The following is a 24,615-nucleotide window of genomic DNA, read 5'->3' on the forward strand; positions in this document are numbered from 1 at the left end:
CCAGGATGGTGAGGGAGCTCCTAGCTGCAGGAGAGTGTTCAGGGGCGTGCACAAGGTGGCAGAGAGAGCAAGTAAAGGCCCACAGCGAGGCACCCACCTGCACCCAGTGCGTCAGGTTGGCGGCGAAGCTGGGCGACACCTGCCACACTTGCTTCATGCCGAAGCCCTGCATGTCCAGGATGGTGAGGGAGCTCCTAGCTGCAGGAGAGTGTTCAGGGGCGTGCACAAGGTGGCAGAGAGAGCAAGTAAAGGCCCACAGCGAGGCACCCACCTGCACCCAGTGCGTCAGGTTGGCGGCGAAGCTGGGCGACACCTGCCACACTTGCTTCATGCCGAAGCCCTGCATGTCCAGGATGGTGAGGGAGCTCCTAGCTGCAGGAGAGTGTTCAGGGGCGTGCACAAGGTGGCAGAGAGAGCAAGTAAAGGCCCACAGCGAGGCACCCACCTGCACCCAGTGCGTCAGGTTGGCGGCGAAGCTGGGCGACACCTGCCACACTTGCTTCATGCCAAAGCCCTGCATGTCCAGGATGGTGAGGGAGCTCCTAGCTGCAGGAGAGTGTTCAGGGGCGTGCACAAGGTGGCAGAGAGAGCAAGTAAAGGCCCACAGCGAGGCACCCACCTGCACCCAGTGCGTCAGGTTGGCGGCGAAGCTAGGAGACACCTGCCACACTTGCTTCATGCCGAAGTCCTGCATGTCCAGGATGGTGAGGGAGCTCCTAGCTGCAGGAGAGTGTTCAGGGGCGTGCACAAGGTGGCAGAGAGAGCAAGTAAAGGCCCACAGCGAGGCACCCACCTGCACCCAGTGCGTCAGGTTGGCGGCGAAGCTAGGAGACACCTGCCACACTTGCTTCATGCCGAAGTCCTGCATGTCCAGGATGGTGAGGGAGCTCCTAGCTGCAGGAGAGTGTTCAGGGGCGTGCACAAGGTGGCAGAGAGAGCAAGTAAAGGCCCACAGCGAGGCACCCACCTGCACCCAGTGCGTCAGGTTGGCGGCGAAGCTGGGCGACACCTGCCACACTTGCTTCATGCCGAAGCCCTGCATGTCCAGGATGGTGAGGGAGCTCCTAGCTGCAGGAGAGTGTTCAGGGGCGTGCACAAGGTGGCAGAGAGAGCAAGTAAAGGCCCACAGCGAGGCACCCACCTGCACCCAGTGCGTCAGGTTGGCGGCGAAGCTGGGCGACACCTGCCACACTTGCTTCATGCCGAAGTCCTGCATGTCCAGGATGGTGAGGGAGCTCCTAGCTGCAGGAGAGTGTTCAGGGGCGTGCACAAGGTGGCAGAGAGAGCAAGTAAAGGCCCACAGCGAGGCACCCACCTGCACCCAGTGCGTCAGGTTGGCGGCGAAGCTGGGCGACACCTGCCACACTTGCTTCATGCCGAAGCCCTGCATGTCCAGGATGGTGAGGGAGCTCCTAGCTGCAGGAGAGTGTTCAGGGGCGTGCACAAGGTGGCAGAGAGAGCAAGTAAAGGCCCACAGCGAGGCACCCACCTGCACCCAGTGCGTCAGGTTGGCGGCAAAGCTGGGCGACACCTGCCACACTTGCTTCATGCCGAAGCCCTGCATGTCCAGGATGGTGAGGGAGCTCCTAGCTGCAGGAGAGTGTTCAGGGGCGTGCACAAGGTGGCAGAGAGAGCAAGTAAAGGCCCACAGCGAGGCACCCACCTGCACTCAGTGCGTCAGGTTGGCGGCGAAGCTAGGAGACACCTGCCACACTTGCTTCATGCCGAAGTCCTGCATGTCCAGGATGGTGAGGGAGCTCCTAGCTGCAGGAGAGTGTTCAGGGGCGTGCACAAGGTGGCAGAGAGAGCAAGTAAAGGCCCACAGCGAGGCACCCACCTGCACCCAGTGCGTCAGGTTGGCGGCGAAGCTGGGCGACACCTGCCACACTTGCTTCATGCCGAAGCCCTGCATGTCCAGGATGGTGAGGGAGCTCCTAGCTGCAGGAGAGTGTTCAGGGGCGTGCACAAGGTGGCAGAGAGAGCAAGTAAAGGCCCACAGCGAGGCACCCACCTGCACCCAGTGCGTCAGGTTGGCGGCGAAGCTGGGCGACACCTGCCACACTTGCTTCATGCCGAAGTCCTGCATATCCAGGATGGTGAGGGAGCTCCTAGCTGCAGGAGAGTGTTCAGGGGCGTGCACAAGGTGGCAGAGAGAGCAAGTAAAGGCCCACAGCGAGGCACCCACCTGCACCCAGTGCGTCAGGTTGGCGGCGAAGCTGGGCGACACCTGCCACACTTGCTTCATGCCGAAGCCCTGCATGTCCAGGATGGTGAGGGAGCTCCTAGCTGCAGGAGAGTGTTCAGGGGCGTGCACAAGGTGGCAGAGAGAGCAAGTAAAGGCCCACAGCGAGGCACCCACCTGCACCCAGTGCGTCAGGTTGGCGGCGAAGCTAGGAGACACCTGCCACACTTGCTTCATGCCGAAGCCCTGCATGTCCAGGATGGTGAGGGAGCTCCTAGCTGCAGGAGAGTGTTCAGGGGCGTGCACAAGGTGGCAGAGAGAGCAAGTAAAGGCCCACAGCGAGGCACCCACCTGCACTCAGTGCGTCAGGTTGGCGGCGAAGCTAGGAGACACCTGCCACACTTGCTTCATGCCGAAGCCCTGCATGTCCAGGATGGTGAGGGAGCTCCTAGCTGCAGGAGAGTGTTCAGGGGCGTGCACAAGGTGGCAGAGAGAGCAAGTAAAGGCCCACACGAGGCACCCACCTGCACCCAGTGCGTCAGGTTGGCGGCGAAGCTAGGAGACACCTGCCACACTTGCTTCATGCCGAAGCCCTGCATGTCCAGGATGGTGAGGGAGCTCCTAGCTGCAGGAGAGTGTTCAGGGGCGTGCACAAGGTGGCAGAGAGAGCAAGTAAAGGCCCACAGCGAGGCACCCACCTGCACCCAGTGCGTCAGGTTGGCGGCGAAGCTGGGCGACACCTGCCACACTTGCTTCATGCCGAAGCCCTGCATGTCCAGGATGGTGAGGGAGCTCCTAGCTGCAGGAGAGTGTTCAGGGGCGTGCACAAGGTGGCAGAGAGAGCAATTAAAGGCCCACAGCGAGGCACCCACCTGCACCCAGTGCGTCAGGTTGGCGGCGAAGCTGGGCGACTCCTGCCACACTTGCTTCATGCCGAAGCCCTGCATGTCCAGGATGGTGAGGGAGCTCCTAGCTGCAGGAGAGTGTTCAGGGGCGTGCACAAGGTGGCAGAGAGAGCAAGTAAAGGCCCACAGCGAGGCACCCACCTGCACCCAGTGCGTCAGGTTGGCGGCGAAGCTAGGAGACACCTGCCACACTTGCTTCATGCCGAAGTCCTGCATGTCCAGGATGGTGAGGGAGCTCCTAGCTGCAGGAGAGTGTTCAGGGGTGTGCACGAGGTGGCAGAGAGAGCAAGTAAAGGCCCACAGCGAGGCACCCACCTGCACCCAGTGCGTCAGGTTGGCGGCGAAGCTAGGAGACACCTGCCACACTTGCTTCATGCCGAAGTCCTGCATGTCCAGGATGGTGAGGGAGCTCCTAGCTGCAGGAGAGTGTTCAGGGGCGTGCACAAGGTGGCAGAGAGAGCAAGTAAAGGCCCACAGCGAGGCACCCACCTGCACCCAGTGCGTCAGGTTGGCAGCGAAGCTAGGAGACACCTGCCACACTTGATTCATGCCGAAGCCCTGCATGTCCAGGATGGTGAGGGAGCTCCTAGCTGCAGGAGAGTGTTCAGGGGCGTGCACAAGGTGGCAGAGAGAGCAAGTAAAGGCCCACAGCGAGTCACCCACCTGCACCCAGTGCGTCAGGTTGGCGGCGAAGCTAGGAGACACCTGCCACACTTGCTTCATGCCGAAGTCCTGCATGTCCAGGATGGTGAGGGAGCTCCTAGCTGCAGGAGAGTGTTCAGGGGCGTGCACAAGGTGGCAGAGAGAGCAAGTAAAGGCCCACAGCGAGGCACCCACCTGCACCCAGTGCGTCAGGTTGGCGGCGAAGCTAGGAGACACCTGCCACACTTGCTTCATGCCGAAGTCCTGCATGTCCAGGATGGTGAGGGAGCTCCTAGCTGCAGGAGAGTGTTCAGGGGCGTGCACAAGGTGGCAGAGAGAGCAAGTAAAGGCCCACAGCGAGGCACCCACCTGCACCCAGTGCGTCAGGTTGGCGGCGAAGCTAGGAGACACCTGCCACACTTGCTTCATGCCAAAGCCCTGCATGTCCAGGATGGTGAGGGAGCTCCTAGCTGCAGGAGAGTGTTCAGGGGCGTGCACAAGGTGGCAGAGAGAGCAAGTAAAGGCCCACAGCGAGGCACCCACCTGCACCCAGTGCGTCAGGTTGGCGGCGAAGCTGGGAGACACCTGCCACACTTGCTTCATGCCGAAGTCCTGCATGTCCAGGATGGTGAGGGAGCTCCTAGCTGCAGGAGAGTGTTCAGGGGCGTGCACAAGGTGGCAGAGAGAGCAAGTAAAGGCCCACAGCGAGGCACCCACCTGCACCCAGTGCGTCAGGTTGGCGGCGAAGCTGGGAGACACCTGCCACACTTGCTTCATGCCGAAGTCCTGCATGTCCAGGATGGTGAGGGAGCTCCTAGCTGCAGGAGAGTGTTCAGGGGCGTGCACAAGGTGGCAGAGAGAGCAAGTAAAGGCCCACAGCGAGGCACCCACCTGCACCCAGTGCGTCAGGTTGGCGGCGAAGCTGGGCGACACCTGCCACACTTGCTTCATGCCGAAGTCCTGCATGTCCAGGATGGTGAGGGAGCTCCTAGCTGCAGGAGAGTGTTCAGGGGCGTGCACAAGGTGGCAGAGAGAGCAAGTAAAGGCCCACAGCGAGGCACCCACCTGCACCCAGTGCGTCAGGTTGGCGGCGAAGCTGGGCGACACCTGCCACACTTGCTTCATGCCGAAGTCCTGCATGTCCAGGATGGTGAGGGAGCTCCTAGCTGCAGGAGAGTGTTCAGGGGCGTGCACAAGGTGGCAGAGAGAGCAAGTAAAGGCCCACAGTGAGGCACCCACCTGCACCCAGTGCGTCAGGTTGGCGGCGAAGCTAGGAGACACCTGCCACACTTGCTTCATGCCGAAGTCCTGCATGTCCAGGATGGTGAGGGAGCTCCTAGCTGCAGGAGAGTGTTCAGGGGCGTGCACAAGGTGGCAGAGAGAGCAAGTAGAGGCCCACAGCGAGGCACCCACCTGCACCCAGTGCGTCAGGTTGGCGGCGAAGCTAGGAGACACCTGCCACACTTGCTTCATGCCGAAGTCCTGCATGTCCAGGATGGTGAGGGAGCTCCTAGCTGCAGGAGAGTGTTCAGGGGCGTGCACAAGGTGGCAGAGAGAGCAAGTAAAGGCCCACAGCGAGGCACCCACCTGCACCCAGTGCGTCAGGTTGGCGGCGAAGCTAGGAGACACCTGCCACACTTGCTTCATGCCGAAGTCCTGCATGTCCAGGATGGTGAGGGAGCTCCTAGCTGCAGGAGAGTGTTCAGGGGCGTGCACAAGGTGGCAGAGAGAGCAAGTAAAGGCCCACAGCGAGGCACCCACCTGCACCCAGTGCGCCAGGTTGGCGGCGAAGCTGGGCGACACCTGCCACACTTGCTTCATGCCGAAGTCCTGCATGTCCAGGATGACGACGGATCCAGCCACCTGCGTCCTGGGCTCCAGCTTCGCCACCTCCATCGCGATCCAGATGGCTCGGTGCAGGTCCACGACTGACACCATGTCCGTCTTCCACTTCCCTGTGGACAGCCACACACACAAATATTCCATTTATATTGGGAGGATATGGAAATGGACCAAGACGACTACAACAATTCTGTGAAAGGAATCGGCAGTATCGTAAAGCATGACCTTGCCAAGTGTGATTTCAAGGGGATGTGAAAAAATGAATGAGTTTCTTGTTAATTCGTGTGTAATATTTTACCGTTGTTACATCGCACGTAGAATGAACAATGTGGTTTTTGTGCATGTGAAAATTTGAAGGAAAAAAATATGTTGTACATAATTTATGCTCTTGCTTAAAATAATTTTACTATTTTTAGTGACCACCAGCTTTAAACTTTTATCATGATTTACAAGTCAATGCGATTTTCCTTGCGCAAATAAATAGTTTTATTTCTCAATAACTAGCGGATCATTTGGCCCCTATACTTTTTTAAAAAAATTTATCCATACAACATTTCCCTTTAGATTTATTCTGCTGTGTAATTTAACAACTGTTTTTAATTTAATTGGTCTAGATATTTCAAAATATGTTCAACACCTAAATCTAATGTCTTTTTAAAAATTGTTATATGTATTTTATTTCAAAGCTAATTTCCTTCCATTATTGACGTAAATTTAATTTATAGTAATAGCCCTTGTCATTTGTTTTCATTCCGATGTCGGAATCAGTTTGTAAGCTAAACGTTCTGTTAGCAATGTCTTGTTGATTGAAGAGGACCGATCAATGTTGAAAACATTCGTTTCCAGGACCCGGTGGTCTCCCCAGGCCCCAACCTCACCGCTCAAGTCCGTGGGCTCCCAGCGAGTCTGCCTACGAGAATCTCCCCGCTTCCGCGGCGACGTGAATGCTGACCTGCCTCGCCTAGATGCGCCCAGGGCGGTCCCACTTCAGTCAACCTTCATCGCGGCTGTTTGCCTCCAGCTATGATCGCAGCTGTTCGCCTCCAGCTATGATCAGAGCTGTTTGCCTCCAGCTATGATCGCAGCTGTTCGCCTCCAGCTATGATCAGAGCTGTTTGCCTCCAGCTATGATCGCAGCTGTTCGCCTCCAGCTATGATCGCAGATGTTCGCTTCCAGCTATGATCAGAGCTGTTTGCCTCCAGCTATGATCGCAGCTGTTCGCCTCCAGCTATGATCAGAGCTGTTTGCCTCCAGCTATGATCGCAGCTGTTCGCCTCCAGCTATGATCGCAGCTGTTCGCTTCCAGCTATGATCGCAGCTGTTCGCTTCCAGCTATGATCAGAGCTGTTTGCCTCCAGCTATGATCGCAGCTGTTCGCCTCCAGCTATGATCAGAGCTGTTTGCCTCCAGCTATGATCGCAGCTGTTCGCCTCCAGCTATGATCAGAGCTGTTTGCCTCCAGCTATGATCGCAGCTGTTCGCCTCCAGCTATGATCGCAGCTGTTCGCTTCCAGCTATGATCAGAGCTGTTTGCCTCCAGCTATGATCGCAGCTGTTCGCCTCCAGCTATGATCGCAGCTGTTCGCTTCCAGCTATGATCAGAGCTGTTTGCCTCCAGCTATGATCGCAGCTGTTCGCCTCCAGCTATGATCGCAGCTGTTCACCTCCAGATATGATCAGAGTTGTTCGCCTCCAGCTATGATCGCAGCTGTTCGCTTCCAGCTATGATCAGAGCTGTTTGCCTCCAGCTATGATCGCAGCTATTCGCCTCCAGCTATGATCGCAGCTGTTCGCCTCCAGCTATGATCAGAGCTGTTCGCCTCCAGCTATGATCGCAGCTGTTCGCCTCCAGCTATGATCGCAGCTGTTCGCCTCCAGATATGATCGCAGCTGTTCGCTTCCAGCTATGATCAGAGCTGTTTGCCTCCAGCTATGATCGCAGCTGTTCGCCTCCAGCTATGATCGCAGCTGTTCACCTCCAGATATGATCGGAGTTGTTCGCCTCCAGCTATGATCGCAGCTGTTCGCCTCCAGCTATGATCGCAGCTGTTCGCCTCCAGATATGATCGGAGCTGTTCGCCTCCAGCTATGATCGCAGCTGTTCGCCTCCAGCTATGATCGCGGCTGTTCGCCTCCAGCTATGATCGCAGCTGTTCGCCTACAGCTATGATCGCAGCTGTTCGCCACCAGGGGTGGCTGGCCGCGGGAAGGACGAAGGACACTCACTGCCGACCTCCAGCAGCATGATCCTGCGCCCGTGCTGGTCCCTCCTCGGCAAGATCGTCAGCAGGTCCTGCGCGAACACCGCCGAGTTGTGCAGTGGAGTCAGGTTCGCCGACAGCTTGGGGTTCTTCTGCACGAAGCGGTAGTAGCTCCTCAGCTGCAGACACGCGCCCCCACACCCACGGACATTCCTTTACAATACTTCTACACTGCCGAACTTTCGCTACAACAACTTCCAATGTTGCTGAATACGTCATTGGCGCAGCCATGTTTGCATGATTCCAGTTTCCGCAAAACTGTTGCGTGTTTGGATGGAATCGGCCAATCAGATCCGCGCCCAGAGAAAACGAAAATGGCATATCATTTCCTCACAACGGATCTACAAAATGGCATACAGATGAGTATTAATGGTTATAAATATGAAAAGCAGCAAGGCAAAGCAGCGAATATCATATCAATGGCTATCTCTTGCTACATCCTTTCATGAATTTACGGTTTCAGCATGCCGCGCCGCTTTCGGGCTCACCTCCAAGTGGCTTACGAGGACTACTCATGAAGGTCCTCTTGTCTTTAAAATTAAATAAACTCGTGTTAAAATGTTTTTACTGGCAGGTTTAGATTACTACCTATCTACTTCATTTATTCACATAATCGCCATTCAGTATTAAGCACCAGTTTATTATCCCTCTCCATGGAAGTGCGCCGCCTGGGGACTGCACAGGAGCGTCACCTCGCTCTCCTCGTCACCAGTAGCCACGCCTGCCGGGCTGGTCGCGGGGACTGAGGTGCCCCTTGCGCGCGGGCTTCCCGCAGCACTTGCCTGCTCCGCGGGTGGCGGCGCTTCCAGGCGCGCGACTCGCCCGAGAGACTGGCCGCCGCTCGCCGGACTGTCTTTGAAGATGTCGCCGTGGGTGACCGCGAACGGTCCCTCGTCAAGCTGACGACGAGGAGCTCAACGCTGCCGTCGTCAACTGGTTTAACTCCCAGGTGGCGAACTTCTGTGAGGAGGGTTCAAAGGAACTGGTACATAGTTACGAAAAGAGCTCGGAACTGAATGGCGATTATGTGGAAAACTGAAGTAGATATGTAGTAAAGCAAAACTCACCAGTAAAACATTTTTTCTGGAGTTTATTTTTTTTTAATGACCAACTGGTTTTTATTTCATGAATATCCCTTCGTGCTCAGTTTATTGTACAGTGTATAATAAATGTGCAGGTCAATTACGAAATATTTATCCATGGAAATTGTACTTTCATTTGGGTTTTTAAGCTGCTATTGGTCTAAATATTGTAAAATACAAATATCTAAACCTGTTAGTAAAAGGGATAGTTTCACAAAATCTTTTTGTAAATGACATTTACACAAATTGCTGATTTTTTCTTCAAAACTATTTTTAAAAAAAACACACAAAACTTTTAATAGCTTTGTTATTGTAATACAGCATTATACATTCAAAATATGTCCCAAATAAAGAAACATTATTTGATAAAACCATTTTAAAATCACATAGTCAGTCTCAAACTGCAATAAGACAATATTTATTTTTAGCAAAAAAAAAATTGTCTCGAGATGGTACATGTGCAAAAGAGGATTAATTCCACTTAGCTCAGTCCATTCACTAAGTGAACTGGATGACTATGGCCGGTATTCCAAGAGACATAAGTAAGGGATTATATGTTAAATATGCTACACATTTACCTTAACCGTATTCCTAGTGCATATTACTTCTCCCAGACCCTTAGATAGTACACGGTCAGTGCCTTATTTTTATAGAACGGATTTTGGTGTCCCATCTGTGATCTCTCTGTTGCCCAAACTTACGCGCATGCGCAGAGCTCACTTTTTTTTTGTGATTACGTCAAGATATTGGACCTGTGTCTGGCACCATTAACTCGTATATATTCAATTTCGTGAACATCTGGGGGACTTACCAAGCGTGTTGGTGTGCCAAATGAAACTTTATGATAGCGAAACTATCCTGAAACAAATTTTGTACACCTCAACGGTCATTTCAAGATCGTACCTGAGAAAATTAGATAGACGGTTCAAGTTTTTTTTTTTGCGCGATGGTGCTGCTATCTGTAGGATTTCTGCCGTAACAATTGTATCGATGGATCTGAAACGTCCGCTGGAATAAAGTTTCAACCAGTTTCTAGCCTCGCGCAGGGCGCCGTTTATATGAAACGCCCGCTGAACCGGGATTCTGTTTGGAGACGTCCTGGAATACGGCCCGCGAGTTGGGTTACGGTCGTGTCCCAGCAAGGCAGTGCTTGTTCGCTGGCTCGCCCGAGCGTCTTGGAGTACCGGCCTATTGGCTTCACCTCACTGGCAGCCCCCAGTGCCAGTGTGAGCGTGAACTGTTCAGCGAGGCACAGGGGCTCCTCGCCAGGAGCTGGACAGAAGGACGGCGTCCATCAGACGGCCTTGACCTCGGAACTCTGCCAGAGGTCTCGGAGCCGACCAGGAAGGCGAAGGTAAGTGAAGTTGTCGGATCAAGGAAACCAGTTTACTGAAGGCTGCCAGGCTTGGAAACTGCGCCATTATCCTGTGATAAAGTGTGGTGTCGTGGCATTTAGCAGCGGTCTAATTGATTGTTTGCTGCGCTCTAATAAACCTCGTCGACTTTCGTAACACTGAATTTCTTACTTGGCTCTGATCGGCGATGGAAGCTGGTTCCACAACTGATCCAGCCAATGAGAAAGCACGTATTGCAATGTCGGATGTCCGTTATTCGCCGCCACTTAACTTCGCCATGTAAAATATATTTCGTCCTGCCACAAGAAGAGACCGTGATAGGCTATTATTGAAGAAAGGTACACCAATGTTCTGAGCGTACTATTGGCTCACAGACCATTTAGAGTGCTGTGGGCCAAACGGGTACCCTCGATCAGAGAGCTGTCCAATCAGAGACTAACCGGTGAAGACGTATTTCAAGTCAGCAGCCAATGAACTGGTGGCATTTGTTCGAGAATGTAGAGGACTATAGAGACTATTCTGGCTGTCATTGAACCCACGAATATTTCAAGTCCGTAATAACTAGTATTAGAAGCAGTTACAAATTATTGCAGGCTGTATAAATACCCACACTATTATGGGCAAAGAGCATACATTTCCTGATTCTAAAACTACATTCTACGTTCCTTGTGAGAGCATTAGTATAAACATTATAGTTTGGAACAGTATTATTGCGCGGTATTTTTGACTAAATTAGTTTCCACACGGCTACACAAGCTTAAGCTTTTTATTGGCTTACAGTATAAACTACTTTAAACTGAATCACAAGTCGCACACCCAGAAAAAAAGTTTTTTTTAAACTCAAGATCATATAAGAAGTGACACGTTAATGTAAGTCCAACCACACAAGAGGAAGAAAGCGCATAGTTGGTAAAGTATAATGGAAAACCACAGGATTTATCATTTCAATGGTAATTTGTAAAAAGTCCCGTACCAAGATATTCTTCAAATATCTGCAGGGCAAGAACGTGCTCCACTGATTAATAGAACATATTATTTACAAATATTAATAGTTTCTAAACTGAACGTTAAGAACTGGAAACATTTTCAGATTCATTGTCACACGGGATAGACCTCACAGTATTATGCTAGCTCGGTAAAATGACGGCAGTTCATTGGCTGCTGACTTGTACAGCGTCTCAACTGGGCTGCCTGTAATTATATTCTTCTTTCAGCTAGTGTTTCTCACAGGTACAGAGTCCTCTAGATTCACTGTGAGCTAATAGTATAAGTAATTGACCTTAAGAATATTGCGAATTTTTCGTTCCTGTTACGTGTACTACCTTATATAAGAAATAACGCATATCGGGAGCATGGACATAAACGTTCCAAGTCAGAAAGGAAGCCACGTTTATCCTCGAAGCAGAACCGACCGTGAGTCCCGTCACGAGGCAATAAACGAGTGTGCTCTGTGCAGAGTGCTCACCTTATCGAAGGCTGCTTGCGGGTAGAACTTGCACGGCCTCAGGAACATCAGCAGGAAGCTCTCGTCGTCCAAGGGCACGACCAGGTCCTTCTCGCCTGTCAACACCACCATATTGCTCCAGAGCTGCCAACACCGCCATCCTGCTCCAGAGCTGCCAACACCGCCATCCTGCTCCAGAGCTGCCAACACCGCCATCCTGCTCCAAAGCTGCCAACACCGCCATCCTGCTCCAGAGCTGCCAACACCGCCATCCTGCTCCAGAGCTACCAACACCACCATCCTGCTCCAGAGCTGCCAACACCACCATCCTGCTCCAGAGCTGCCAACACCGCCATCCTGCTCCAGAGCTGCCAACACCGCCATCCTGCTCCAGAGCTGCCAACACCACCATCCTGCTCCAGAGCTGCCAACACCGCCATCCTGCTCCAGAGCTGCCAACACCGCCATCCTGCTCCAGAGCTGCCAACACCACCATCCTGCTCCAGAGCTGCCAACACCGCCATCCTGCTCCAGAGCTGCCAACACCACCATCCTGCTCCAGAGCTGCCAACACCGCCATCCTGCTCCAGAGCTGCCAACACCGCCATCCTGCTCCAGAGCTGCCAACACCGCCATCCTGCTCCAGAGCTGCCAACACCGCCATCCTGCTCCAGAGCTGCCAACACCGCCATCCTGCTCCAGAGCTGCCAACACCGCCATCCTGCTCCAGAGCTGCCAACACCGCCATCCTGCTCCAGAGCTGCCAACACCGCCATCCTGCTCCAGAGCTGCCAACACCGCCATCCTGCTCCAGAGCTGCCAACACCACCATCCTGCTCCAGAGCTGCCAACACCGCCATCCTGCTCCAGAGCTGCCAACACCACCATCCTGCTCCAGAGCTGCCAACACCGCCATCCTGCTCCAGAGCTGCCAACACCACCATCCTGCTCCAGAGCTGCCAACACCGCCATCCTGCTCCAGAGCTGCCAACACCGCCATCCTGCTCCAGAGCTGCCAACACCACCATCCTGCTCCAGAACTGCCAACACCACCATCCTGCTCCAGAGCTGCCAACACCGCCATCCTGCTCCAGAGCTGCCAACACCACCATCCTGCTCCAGAGCTGCCAACACCGCCATCCTGCTCCAGAGCTGCCAACACCGCCATCCTGCTCCAGAGCTGCCAACACCGCCATCCTGCTCCAGAGCTGCCAACACCGCCATCCTGCTCCACAGCTGCCAACACCGCCATCCTGCTCCAGAGCTGCCAACACCGCCATCCTGCTCCACAGCTGCCAACACCGCCATCCTGCTCCAGAGCTGCCAACACCACCATCCTGCTCCAGAGCTGCCAACACCACCATCCTGCTCCAGAGCTGCCAACACCGCCATCCTGCTCCAGAGCTGCCAACACCACCATCCTGCTCCAGAGCTGCCAACACCGCCATCCTGCTCCAGAGCTGCCAACACCGCCATCCTGCTCCAGAGCTGCCAACACCGCCATCCTGCTCCAGAGCTGCCAACACCGCCATCCTGCTCCACAGCTGCCAACACCGCCATCCTGCTCCAGAGCTGCCAACACCGCCATCCTGCTCCACAGCTGCCAACACCGCCATCCTGCTCCAGAGCTGCCAACACCACCATCCTGCTCCAGAGCTGCCAACACCGCCATCCTGCTCCAGAGCTGCCAACACCGCCATCCTGCTCCAGAGCTGCCAACACCGCCATCCTGCTCCAGAGCTGCCAACACCGCCATCCTGCTCCAGAGCTGCCAACACCGCCATCCTGCTCCAGAGCTGCCAACACCGCCATCCTGCTCCAGAGCTGCCAACACCGCCATCCTGCTCCAGAGCTGCCAACACCGCCATCCTGCTCCAGAGCTGCCAACACCGCCATCCTGCTCCAGAGCTGCCAACACCGCCATCCTGCTCCAGAGCTGCCAACACCGCCATCCTGCTCCAGAGCTGCCAACACCGCCATCCTGCTCTAGAGCTGCCAACACCGCCATCCTGCTCCAGAGCCGCCAACACCGCCATCCTGCTCCAGAGCCGCCAACACCGCCATCCTGCTCCAGAGCTGCCAACACCGCCATCCTGCTCCAGAGCCGCCAACACCGCCATCCTGCTCCAGAGCTGCCAACACCGCCATCCTGCTCCAGAGCTGCCAACACCGCCATCCTGCTCCAGAGCTGCCAACACCGCCATCCTGCTCCAGAGCTGCCAACACCGCCATCCTGCTCCAGAGCTGCCAACACCGCCATCCTGCTCCAGAGCTGCCAACACCGCCATCCTGCTCCAGAGCTGCCAACACCGCCATCCTGCTCCAGAGCTGCCAACACCGCCATCCTGCTCCAGAGCTGCCAACACCGCCATCCTGCTCCAGAGCTGCCAACACCGCCATCCTGCTCCAGAGCTGCCAACACCGCCATCCTGCTCCAGAGCTGCCAACACCGCCATCCTGCTCCAGAGCTGCCAACACCGCCATCCTGCTCCAGAGCTGCCAACACCGCCATCCTGCTCCAGAACTGCCAAAACCGCCATCCTGCTCCAGAGCTGCCAACACCGCCATCCTGCTCCAGAGCTGCCAACACCACCATCCTGCTCCAGAGCTGCCAACACCACCATCCTGCTCCAGAGCTGCCAACACCGCCATCCTGCTCCAGAGCTGCCAACACCGCCATCCTGCTCCAGAGCTGCCAACACCGCCATCCTGCTCCAGAGCTGCCAACACCGCCATCCTGCTACAGAGCTGCCAACACCGCCATCCTGCTCCAGAGCTGCCAACACCGCCATCCTTCTCCAGAGCTGCCAACACCGCCATCCTGCTCCAGAGCTGCCAACACCGCCATCCTGCTCCAGAGCTGCCAACACCACCATCCTGTACCAGAGCTGCCAACACCGCCATCCTGCTCCAGAGCTGCCAACACTACCATCCTGCTCCAGAGCTGCCAACACCGCCATCCTGCTCCAGAGCTACCAACAACACCACCATGCTCCAGAGCTACCAACACCGCCATCCTGCTCCAGAGCTACCAACACGCCGGTACCAAGTACACAAGGTCTAGGGGATAAACTCCACAGTCCCCCTGTACACTCAGGGAAAAGTTAAGTGTCCATTGTCAGCTGATTTTTGACGCGTTTAAACTGGGTAGGTTGTGGTTTGTTACTTCTTTACCTGAGGTGCTGTTACTGGCATAGATCCCTCCAGAGTCAATTAGAAGCTTATCAAAATTATGAGTATCTTAATCTTAGGCTATCGTAAAATATTCACCGAATTTTTCAGTCTATTAAAATATATCTGTATCACAGCAATAATTGTTAAAAATTATTTTACAATTTAGTGGGTAAAATATACGCCAAACACCTTGTGACGCCTTTTCGCTCGTCGGTTGACAAGATGATGGTTTTCCAGTCTGTTTGTGCCTGATGGGAACCGATGTCAGTTCCCGAGACATCGCGACTTTTGTCATTAAAAACCTTCTGTGTTCGTCAGTTCTATCGTAGTTGTGTTGTCCATAGTACTTGTTTATCTGCATAGTTGTGTTCATATGTTTGCTGCGTTGTCCAGGTTTGTTGTCTGCCTGCATTTAATGTCTCGTCGTTGTTACCCCACTGTGTTCGTCTATCTTGTTATGTTATTTTTTCCATGACTAAGTTTCTTCATAGAACCCTTTTGCTGTATGATATTTATGTCTTGAACATTTTTTTTTCTGTACTGTCATTGTTGTGTTGTACATAACACTTGTTAAGTTTCATCGTTGGCTCCGTTTGTTCGATAACAGTTGATTCAGTCTTGTTTTCTGTGAAATTTTTTATCTTTACATTTTTATTTTTTTATTTTCGGAATTTTTCCATGACAATGCAGAACTGCAATGGCGTATACCCAAAATACTGCATTTAATCAAATTCTAGTATCTCGAAAAACGTATTTCATATATGCAAAAATAATCATAGTCATGTGTCGTACCAATTTACAATATATTTCTTGTCGTATTATAAACTATTTCTTGACAACTGGTTTCCAAAAGAGTCTTCTGTAAAAGTACAGACTTTTTTCCCCCTGTGTAGAATGTTTGTATTTTGACTGGCTAAGTCTGATAGACCCGAAGCTCTGGCCGCGAGCCCTCGATAAGTCGTGGACGTGTGCGCCATTTTTAATTGTAGCATTGCATACAGTAGAGTTGGAGGTCGGGCTCTCCCCTCCACCCCCGCCCCTAGCCTCGAGGCACAGGAGGGGGCGCGACGAGGCCCGCCTCCACGGCCTTGCTCGGACTCGAGGACATGTCGAGACCAGCTCGTGTTCCATGATTATCCCTAAGTGTCTGCCCTATGTCACGGCAATCCTGCGCGGAAGCCAATCAAGGCGATGGCGTCTCTCACTGACGGCCGCCCATCAACAGGGCTGCCTTGTTGCAGACAAAGAGCGCTCAGAATTATTTCGCGAAAAACATCTGCCCATAATAATTACCACAGTAAATTTAAAAAAAAAAAACTTTTTGTTACGAGGATGCTAGAGGCGAGGCAACTAGGCAGGCCGGTCGGCCAGGGGGAGGGGGTCCTGGGGAGGCTCCCGTCCTTCTGCGGTCTGCGGTAATCCAATCAGAAGCGGCGCCTCTCTCCCTGTTCCTCCAGTAATATGCCCATTCCCAGAACTAGGTCCGCGTGAAGTGACGTAACTAGGACGCCTTTTCTTCTGGGAGCTTCGAATGTCAGGTCGTGGATTCCGATGACGGGACACTTCGGAGCGCTACGAGACCTTTCCAGAGCGGGTCTTGGCAGGTATCTAGGACGGTCTGCGGGGAGGGGTGGGGGTGACAGAGGCTGGTGGGGTTATCGGCGGATCCGTGGAGTGATTCGAGTGCATCCGGGTGTTGTGAGTGCGGACGAGTCAGTAGTGCGAGGCAGTGCGCGGTGAGAGATGAACCACTGACGAGCCGAGCTCCAGTGGGGGGAGTGAACTGTCGGCGTTACGAAAGAGTGATTAATTCGTGGACTGTAGTGTTATGACTTGACGAATCGTATAAATATTAGGTAATATATTTAATTAAACTTTATTCATTGGGTTATTCTTTCTGGACATTTTTTTTCCCACCTGTAACAATACTGACGCGACAAGTGACAGCCGATGAACACTTGGCTGGTTCTCGGATACTGAATACGAAGCGGTCTCAAATGGGCTTTACCGATGGAAATGTTATCTCAGGATACCGCCAGGTGTTTGGATGGCGCGGCAAGATAACAGAGCGAGCAGGTTTGTACGCCTCTCTTCGACTGGCCGCCAGTAATTGGACCCAGCAATTATACTCTCTGTCTGTGAGCGACCCTGAGCCAGTTATGAGTCCGGTCAGGTTGTGCAACCTAACAATGCGCAGCGAGGAGCGAGGAAATGTAGACCACGCGAACCCTGCGTGGGTGTTTCAAGGCTGGCCGATACAGAGAGATGAAAATAATGGTCTTGCTCATATATTGAAGCGTTGAATCATTAGAATAAAATTTGAGAATAATTGTGGTGAGTTTTGACTTCAGCATATACATATTGGACCCGGGAATAATATTTTGTTTATTTTATATACGTATTTTAGGTGGTTCCAAAGTAGATCAGTGTCTCATTATTTAATGAAACCGTTTAACAAATCTCCCATAGTATTTTTTTTTTTGCTTTAATAGCTGTCAAGTTTTTGAAGTGATATTTTTTTTTGCTGAGGAGGCTACAATTTTTTAGCGTTACGAAAATTCCGATCGCACTAGGGGAAGTACGTGGGGGGGGGGGGGCCGGTAGAGGAGGGGAGTATGTCAGCGGTGACACCACTCCAACGCATGCACTAGCGGTCGAATAGGAAGACGTCAAAAAGGGGGGGGGGGGATAGGTACGTAGCGGAGCATGCTGTATGCTAGTTGTAACGGCCGGAAGGGGAGACGGCAGGGGAGAGGTAGAGATGACACAGCAGTGATGCTACGGCATTCTCGTAACGCTCAGTTTTTTTATTATTAATTTGAGTACATACCCGCATCCTTACTATTCTCTTGTTCATTAAAATATGTTAATAATTTATCTCTATCTATGCCTGATAAGGAAGGAGTTTCACTTATGTCACGTGTGGGCTCAACGCACACGCTTTTTTTTTTTCACTTTGGTGGCTGACACAAGATTATAACTAACTTGATTACGAAAATTACGATATTTATATTCTGATTTAAAAGTCAATGTTACTGTCTGCTACAAGACAAACTTTTCTTGTCTATTATAAATTTATGGATTCTGTCTATAATACAAATGGCATTGGTGAACCTTAAAAAAATTATGTCGACATGTATAAATACCAAACTAATACAGTTTCAAACTTATATTTTAAATCAAATCAAATTGTGAATAGTTTAAAATTACAGTGTAGAATAAAATATAGTTGTTAGTTGTGAATTCTGAACGGTAACTACATAATATTTAAATTAATTTAAAATATATATGTTCGAAGTGCGTTTTATGAATGAATTTTGCAATGGTGAAGATTGATTTAAAACAATTTAATGTTGCTGGTTTTCACTGTGCACAAACGAAATAATGCGAGAACCTCGAGGATTTTTCTTGAAGTACAGAGTAAACCAGAAATGGTGTGTGTCCTGAAAATTGTTAAAACTCAAATATCTCATGTGGTGACGAGTGAGAATGTCTTTATAGTTGTATTCCGCCCTCAGAATGACAGAGCGACGAGTCAACAGACATGGGTTCAGAGCCGAGGTTATCTCGCGGCTGTATCTTGAGTGCTCCCAAGATTACCCGCGTCCGTTTCGTCGGTTTCCAAACTTTATCTTTATGGCAAACGTACAAATATAATGTCGTTGAAGAAAAGAACATAATACCCTGCCTGCCTTTTATATGCATTCATTGACTTTCCAACAAGCCACTATTACATTCCAGATGGAGGTTTTTTTTTCCTTTCACGTACGCCATTGCTGGATACACTGTCATAAGAAACCACATCAATAACGGACAGAACATATAAACATGCAAACACACAGAACACGAGGCAAAAGGCCAGAGAGGACAGATCTCTAGCAGATGCTGTCTTGAGTCATTCCCGTACATCAGGACGAATCAGTTAACGGCAAAAAAATATGCGATAATTGTTTTTGCCAATATAATTAGCTAAAAGTGTGACTTCTTTACTGCTCTTTTGGTAAGAACGAATATTTTTGTGTCGGGTGCTCATTTTCAGACAAATCTCGGAAGTTGTCTAACACGGCTAAGGCGTTCCCTTTAGTCCCGTCAAGAACCGGACAAGAGTCATTATGTGATCAGGGTTTACTTTAAGTAACGTGAACACTTGGATTAACTTTCTACCATGAGCTTCACAGACTATTTCAAAGTTCCTCACAAGCAATGAGACAGTGTGCAATCTACCAAGTGGGTATAAGAAAATAGCTCAATACTCGTTAACCGCTTCTTATATATAGCGATCCATCGCAAAAACATCCAACTAACAGAAACATTGGCAAATTCGTGAGTCGAGTTACTTGATGGTTAAACTTTGTAGGCCTCTGAAAATAGATCTCCAGATATTTATTATGTTGTTGCTGCCTTTCAGCTGAGTTAACGAGAGTTTTTATTACTGTGCTATGGTTTTATTAGTAGCTCAAAGTCATCTGGATAATAACTAGAAAAAGTTTGCCTAGTAACCAAAAGTATCTCTTATGCCTACATTCCTGAAACTATAGAATATTACTGAAAAAAATGTGTGGATAGTTGTGGTCTTTCTCATTAAGGCGTATCCAATCAGAGTGCGGTTTTAGAGCACAGTGATGCACAGAAAGACTTAAGCAAATAGAGTTTAAAGATAACAATGTGTTCTGAACTATCTGCTAGATTCTTGTAAATATCAGGAGTAGAGACTCTGACTTTTCTTAGTATACTTCGACAAAAGACTAGCATCCACTGTCTTGTACGTAATGGTGAACTGGTCAGCTACTCACTGATTGCCTTTCATGTAGGACGCCACTTACTTGATCCAAAAAATCCGGAACCTCAAGTTAAAATAATTTCCCAAAAGCCAATTATAGATGATTAAGTGAAACAAAAAAAACTTGTATCGCCTGTAACATAGTCAAATATAGATGTAATATGATCCATGCATAAATACGAGTAAAACCCGGTACATGATCGAGAATATAGATCCAATCTCTCCAATAAAACTAAACTGGCAAGCTTATTATGTTCCTGAGTATCGAAACACTATAAAAACAAATGACAATTCTTGCTTACAAACAGTAAGCAAGAATATGGTACAGAATTTTAATAAAAAAACTTAACCACCAAACACTTTCCGTAAAATACAAAGTTATCCACCAACCACACAGCACACGCACTCTTCACTCTCGTATTGCAGTTACCAGTGTGGAGACAGCACTCACCCCTGACGAGCTGGCGGAACTGGCGCAAGGACTCGTCCACGACTTCCGGAGTCTCCCTCAGCTCCTTCGCGGCCTTCAGCTCGTACTCCTCCCCCAGGAGTCCCAGCTCCAGAGTGAGCGTCTCGGCGCCCATCGTGAAGCTGGGCGGCTGGCCGTCGATCAGGAACTTGTGGAAGTCCGGCATCTCCTGCAACCAGGACTCAGCAGGTACTCCTGGAGGACTGATACCAACTAGTACTCCTCCCCCAGGAGTCCCAGCTCCAGAGTGAGCGTCTCGGCGCCCATCGTGAAGCTGGGCGGCTGGCCGTCGATCAGGAACTTGTGGAAGTCCGGCATCTCCTGCAACCAGGACTCAGCAGGTACTCCTGGAGGACTGATACCAACTAGTACTCCTCCCCCAGGAGTCCCAGCTCCAGAGTCTGCCTCTCGTCGCCCATCGTGAAGCTGGGCGGCTGGCCGTCGATCAGGAACTTGTGGAAGTCCGGCATCTCCGCAGACAATCCTGCAACCAGGACTCAGCAGGTACTCCTGGAGGACTGATACCAACTAGTACTTCTCCCCCAGGAGTACCAGCTCCAGAGTCTGCCTCTCGTCGCCCATCGTGAAGCTGGGCGGCTGGCCGTCGATCAGGAACTTGTGGAAGTCCGGCATCTCCGCAGACAATCCTGCAACCAGGACTCAGCCTGTACTCCTGGAGGACTGATACCAACTAGTACTTCTCCCCCAGGAGTACCAGCTCCAGAGTCTGCCTCTCGTCGCCCATCGTGAAGCTGGGCGGCTGGCCGTCGATCAGGAACTTGTGGAAGTCCGGCATCTCCGCAGACAATCCTGCAACCAGGACTCAGCCTGTACTCCTGGAGGACTGATACCAACTAGTACTTCTCCCCCAGGAGTACCAGCTCCAGAGTCTGCCTCTCGTCGCCCATCGTGAAGCTGGGCGGCTGGCCGTCGATCAGGAACTTGTGGAAGTCCGGCATCTCCGCAGACAATCCTGCAACCAGGACTCAGCAGGTACTCCTGGAGGACTGATACCAACTAGTACTCCTCCCCCAGGAGTCCCAGCTCCAGAGTCTGCCTCTCGTCGCCCATCGTGAAGCTGGGCGGCTGGCCGTCGATCAGGAACTTGTGGAAGTCCGGCATCTCCGCAGACAATCCTGCAACCAGGACTCAGCAGGTACTCCTGGAGGACTGATACCAACTAGTACTTCTCCCCCAGGAGTACCAGCTCCAGAGTCTGCCTCTCGTCGCCCATCGTGAAGCTGGGCGGCTGGCCGTCGATCAGGAACTTGTGGAAGTCCGGCATCTCCGCAGACAATCCTGCAACCAGGACTCAGCCTGTACTCCTGGAGGACTGATACCAACTAGTACTTCTCCCCCAGGAGTACCAGCTCCAGAGTCTGCCTCTCGTCGCCCATCAGGAATCTGGGCGGCTGGCCGTCGATCAGGAGCTTGTGGAAGTCCGGCATCTCCGCAGACACTCCTGCAACCAGGACTCAGCAGGTACTCCTGGAGGACTGATACCAACTAGTACTTCTCCCCCAGGAGTACCAGCTCCAGAGTCTGCCTCTCGTTGCCCATCAGGAATCTGGGCGGCTGGCCGTCGATCAGGAGCTTGTGGAAGTCCGGCATCTCCGCAGACACTCCTGCAACCAGGACTCAGCAGGTACTCCTGGAGGACTGATACCAACTAGTACTTCTCCCCCAGGAGTACCAGCTCCAGAGTCTGCCTCTCGTCGCCCATCAGGAATCTGGGCGGCTGGCCGTCGATCAGGAGCTTGTGGAAGTCCGGCATCTCCGCAGACACTCCTGCAACCAGGACTCAGCAGGTACTCCTGGAGGACTGATACCAACTAGTACTCCTCCCCCAGGAGTCCCAGCTCCAGAGTCTGCCTCTCGTCGCCCATCGTGAAGCTGGGCGGCTGGCCGTCGATCAGGAACTTGTGGAAGTCCGGCATCTCCGCAGACACTCCTGCAACCAGGACTCAGCCTGTACTCCTGGAGGACTGATACCAACTAGTACTTCTCCCCCAGGAGTACCAGCTCCAGAGTCTGCCTCTCGTCGCCCATCGTGAAGCTGGGCGGCTGGCCGTCGATCAGGAACTTGTGGAAGTCCGGCATCTCCGCAGACAATCCTGCAACCAGGACTCAGCAGGTACTCCTGGAGGACTGATACCAAATTGTATTTCAGTTCAAGCCATTTCCAAACATGAATCATAATCATTTTACAATTATTTAAGATTATCTCTTAATTAGAATTCGTACTGGACCCAGGGAATGTAATTTGTCCTTTCAGTTTCTGCTGGTATGTTATTGGCTTAGAGTACGCTTGGGCCAGTCGAAACAAGCGTGGCCCAATTAAATACTCCCCAAATCAAACACGTGTTGAGAGCCTGACTTGTCAAACGGACGTTGCCAGGTAGGATACCCGTTTCTTGTCGCAAGGACATAGTCAGTGGGGAGGTCCGTGGCTTGTCGCAAAAATGTCGAATGAGGAGGGGGGGGGGGTGGTTTGGTCCATGGATTTTCACAGGGGTTTAGTCACGGGCATGGTCAGTGGGATCCAGACGTATCCCTCCAGGATTTAAAAAAAAACACTATTTTAGACAGAATAACACAAACGGGCCTATAAGGTTACTCAGATATAATTCTGGAGGGGATATTTTAATCCTTATTGGGCTACAACGATGTATATTCTTCCTATCATATCCCTGCATGCCTCACACTCACATAAGTGGGAGGAATTGTTTTTTTCTTCTTCTAAGTAGTCAATATTTAATTCCGATTTGCAAATCTATTTTTGTAAAAAAATGCATACCAACTTGACTTGAATATTTAATATATTTAAAAACATTTATATATGAGTGTGTATTTATGATTGTTTTATCGTATTCTCTAATAATTTACTTAGTACAAGAGCATTATAACAATTAAATAAAAACCCAAATATTAAATGTTCGGTTTTTTTTCTCAAGCCAATTCATTTCGTAAATAATTTCTGTGTGTAGACGTTTCAGTTTGAAATGCCAACTGTTCCCTGGTATTCTATTGTGACAGTTTTTTTGACGTGATAACGTCTTATAAATCGATGAACGCCGGCTGCTCGCACGAAAAAGCATGACTCGTTGTCACGTTCCGCCTGAGCCGAGCGTGCAAGAACTGGCAAACCACCGTGCGAGAAAATCTTCTATAATATCAAACAGGTTAATGCGGGCGTTTTAACTAATTGTTCGTGATTGTATTTAAACAAGTTATTTAAATTAAATTTGCAAAAACTGTAAATAATATTGAAAAATTAAAAAAGTATGCAATTTTTCATGAATGTTTTGTTATGACTTTGTCACGTTAAACTATCGTCCGTAAACCGACTTTACAGACAACCAATTTTTTTCTTTTAATACTCGACTGCGAAGAGAACTTCCTCGTGAAGGAGTGATGCGGCGGTCAGAGCGGGCTCGGGTCTACTCACGAGGGGCGACGTCCACCGGACAGCGACGAAGACCACGCGTCGACTGGGGCCGACAGCTCCGCGGCCCACGCGGCGGTGCGCACTCGGCCGGGATTGGTCCGCGCCTTCAGGGGCAGGGGGGAGGGGCCGCCCGGGCGACCTTGACATCGCTGCGTGAGACGAGAGCGCACTCCACCCGACCAATTGTACACAAGTGCTTTCTTTTATTTCTGACCTGACTTGAACTAAGTGAAGTGTACGGGATGTCATTTTTAAAATGTCCCAGTTTCGATGGTATATTTTATTATATAATACTATTATAACTGCTACTATAACTATAGATATCAACAAATATTTTAAAAACATATCATATCAACCAGTTAATATATATATAATTATATTATATAATATACCATAGAAACTGGGACTTTTTAACTTATAGGTAGGGCCATGCATATTTCGCGAAAAGATTCCGAGACTAGCTAAAAGTTAAAACACTGTAGCATCATCTGTATTCCGTGATTGGGTGAGTTTCTTTCAGGTACATTTCTACTGTCAGAACACCAGTCACAGTAAGTCAGTGCGGAAGCAAACTCCTCCTGAGTGGCTCAGCCAAATAAGGCAACGACTTCTCTCGCAGACAGCCGCCAGTCACAATGAAGAAACTGTTGAAGCGGTTACATCTTTTTGCAGTCTAATAGGAGTTCAGATTTCTTCGCGAAAAATGCCAGCCCCTACTTATAGGTAGGGACCGGAAAAATTCGCGGGTTCAAAGATCTCCAGGCTAGACTCCACGATCCTGTGCACACTCGGGCAAACGTCGCCTGTTCATTGGCTGCTGACTTGTGAGGCGTCTCAATTGGGAGACTCGTGATTCGATACTGCTTTGACTGAGGGTCTATAATTGGCCCACAGTCCTCCAGGTTAACAGCGAACCAATGACAGAGTTGCATAAAAATACAATATTTGCATTCTAGCATATCGAGAAATGAATCCGCGAATTTTTCCGGTCTCTACTTATAGGTAAGTTTAATTTAGACTATTTACAACA

At 51.1% G+C, this 24,615-nt stretch overlaps 1 protein-coding gene across 2 annotated transcripts in view; it reads right to left on the reverse strand.

Moving 5' to 3' along the window:
• The window catches only part of LOC134538957 (clavesin-1-like), a 34,363-nt gene extending 10,715 nt beyond the window's left edge, over window positions 1–23,648 (reverse strand). Inside the window, exons 1-5 of one of the 2 annotated variants that reach the window (XM_063380582.1) lie at window positions 23,586–23,648; window positions 20,120–20,306; window positions 11,736–11,830; window positions 7,799–7,952; window positions 5,491–5,684 (exon numbers count right to left, since the gene is read on the reverse strand). In XM_063380582.1, the coding sequence (XP_063236652.1) occupies window positions 5,491–5,684; window positions 7,799–7,952; window positions 11,736–11,830; window positions 20,120–20,303 (627 nt within the window). In that variant the 5' untranslated portion in view covers window positions 20,304–20,306; window positions 23,586–23,648. The remainder of the gene's footprint in view (window positions 1–5,490; window positions 5,685–7,798; window positions 7,953–11,735; window positions 11,831–20,119; window positions 20,307–23,585) is intronic. The other variant, XM_063380583.1, reaches the window with a different exon arrangement.
• Window positions 23,649–24,615: the final 967 nt, after the last annotated feature.

This window comes from Bacillus rossius, chromosome 14 (assembly GCF_032445375.1).
Source record: "Bacillus rossius redtenbacheri isolate Brsri chromosome 14, Brsri_v3, whole genome shotgun sequence".
In the NCBI taxonomy this organism is placed as follows: Eukaryota; Metazoa; Arthropoda; class Insecta; order Phasmatodea; family Bacillidae; genus Bacillus; species Bacillus rossius.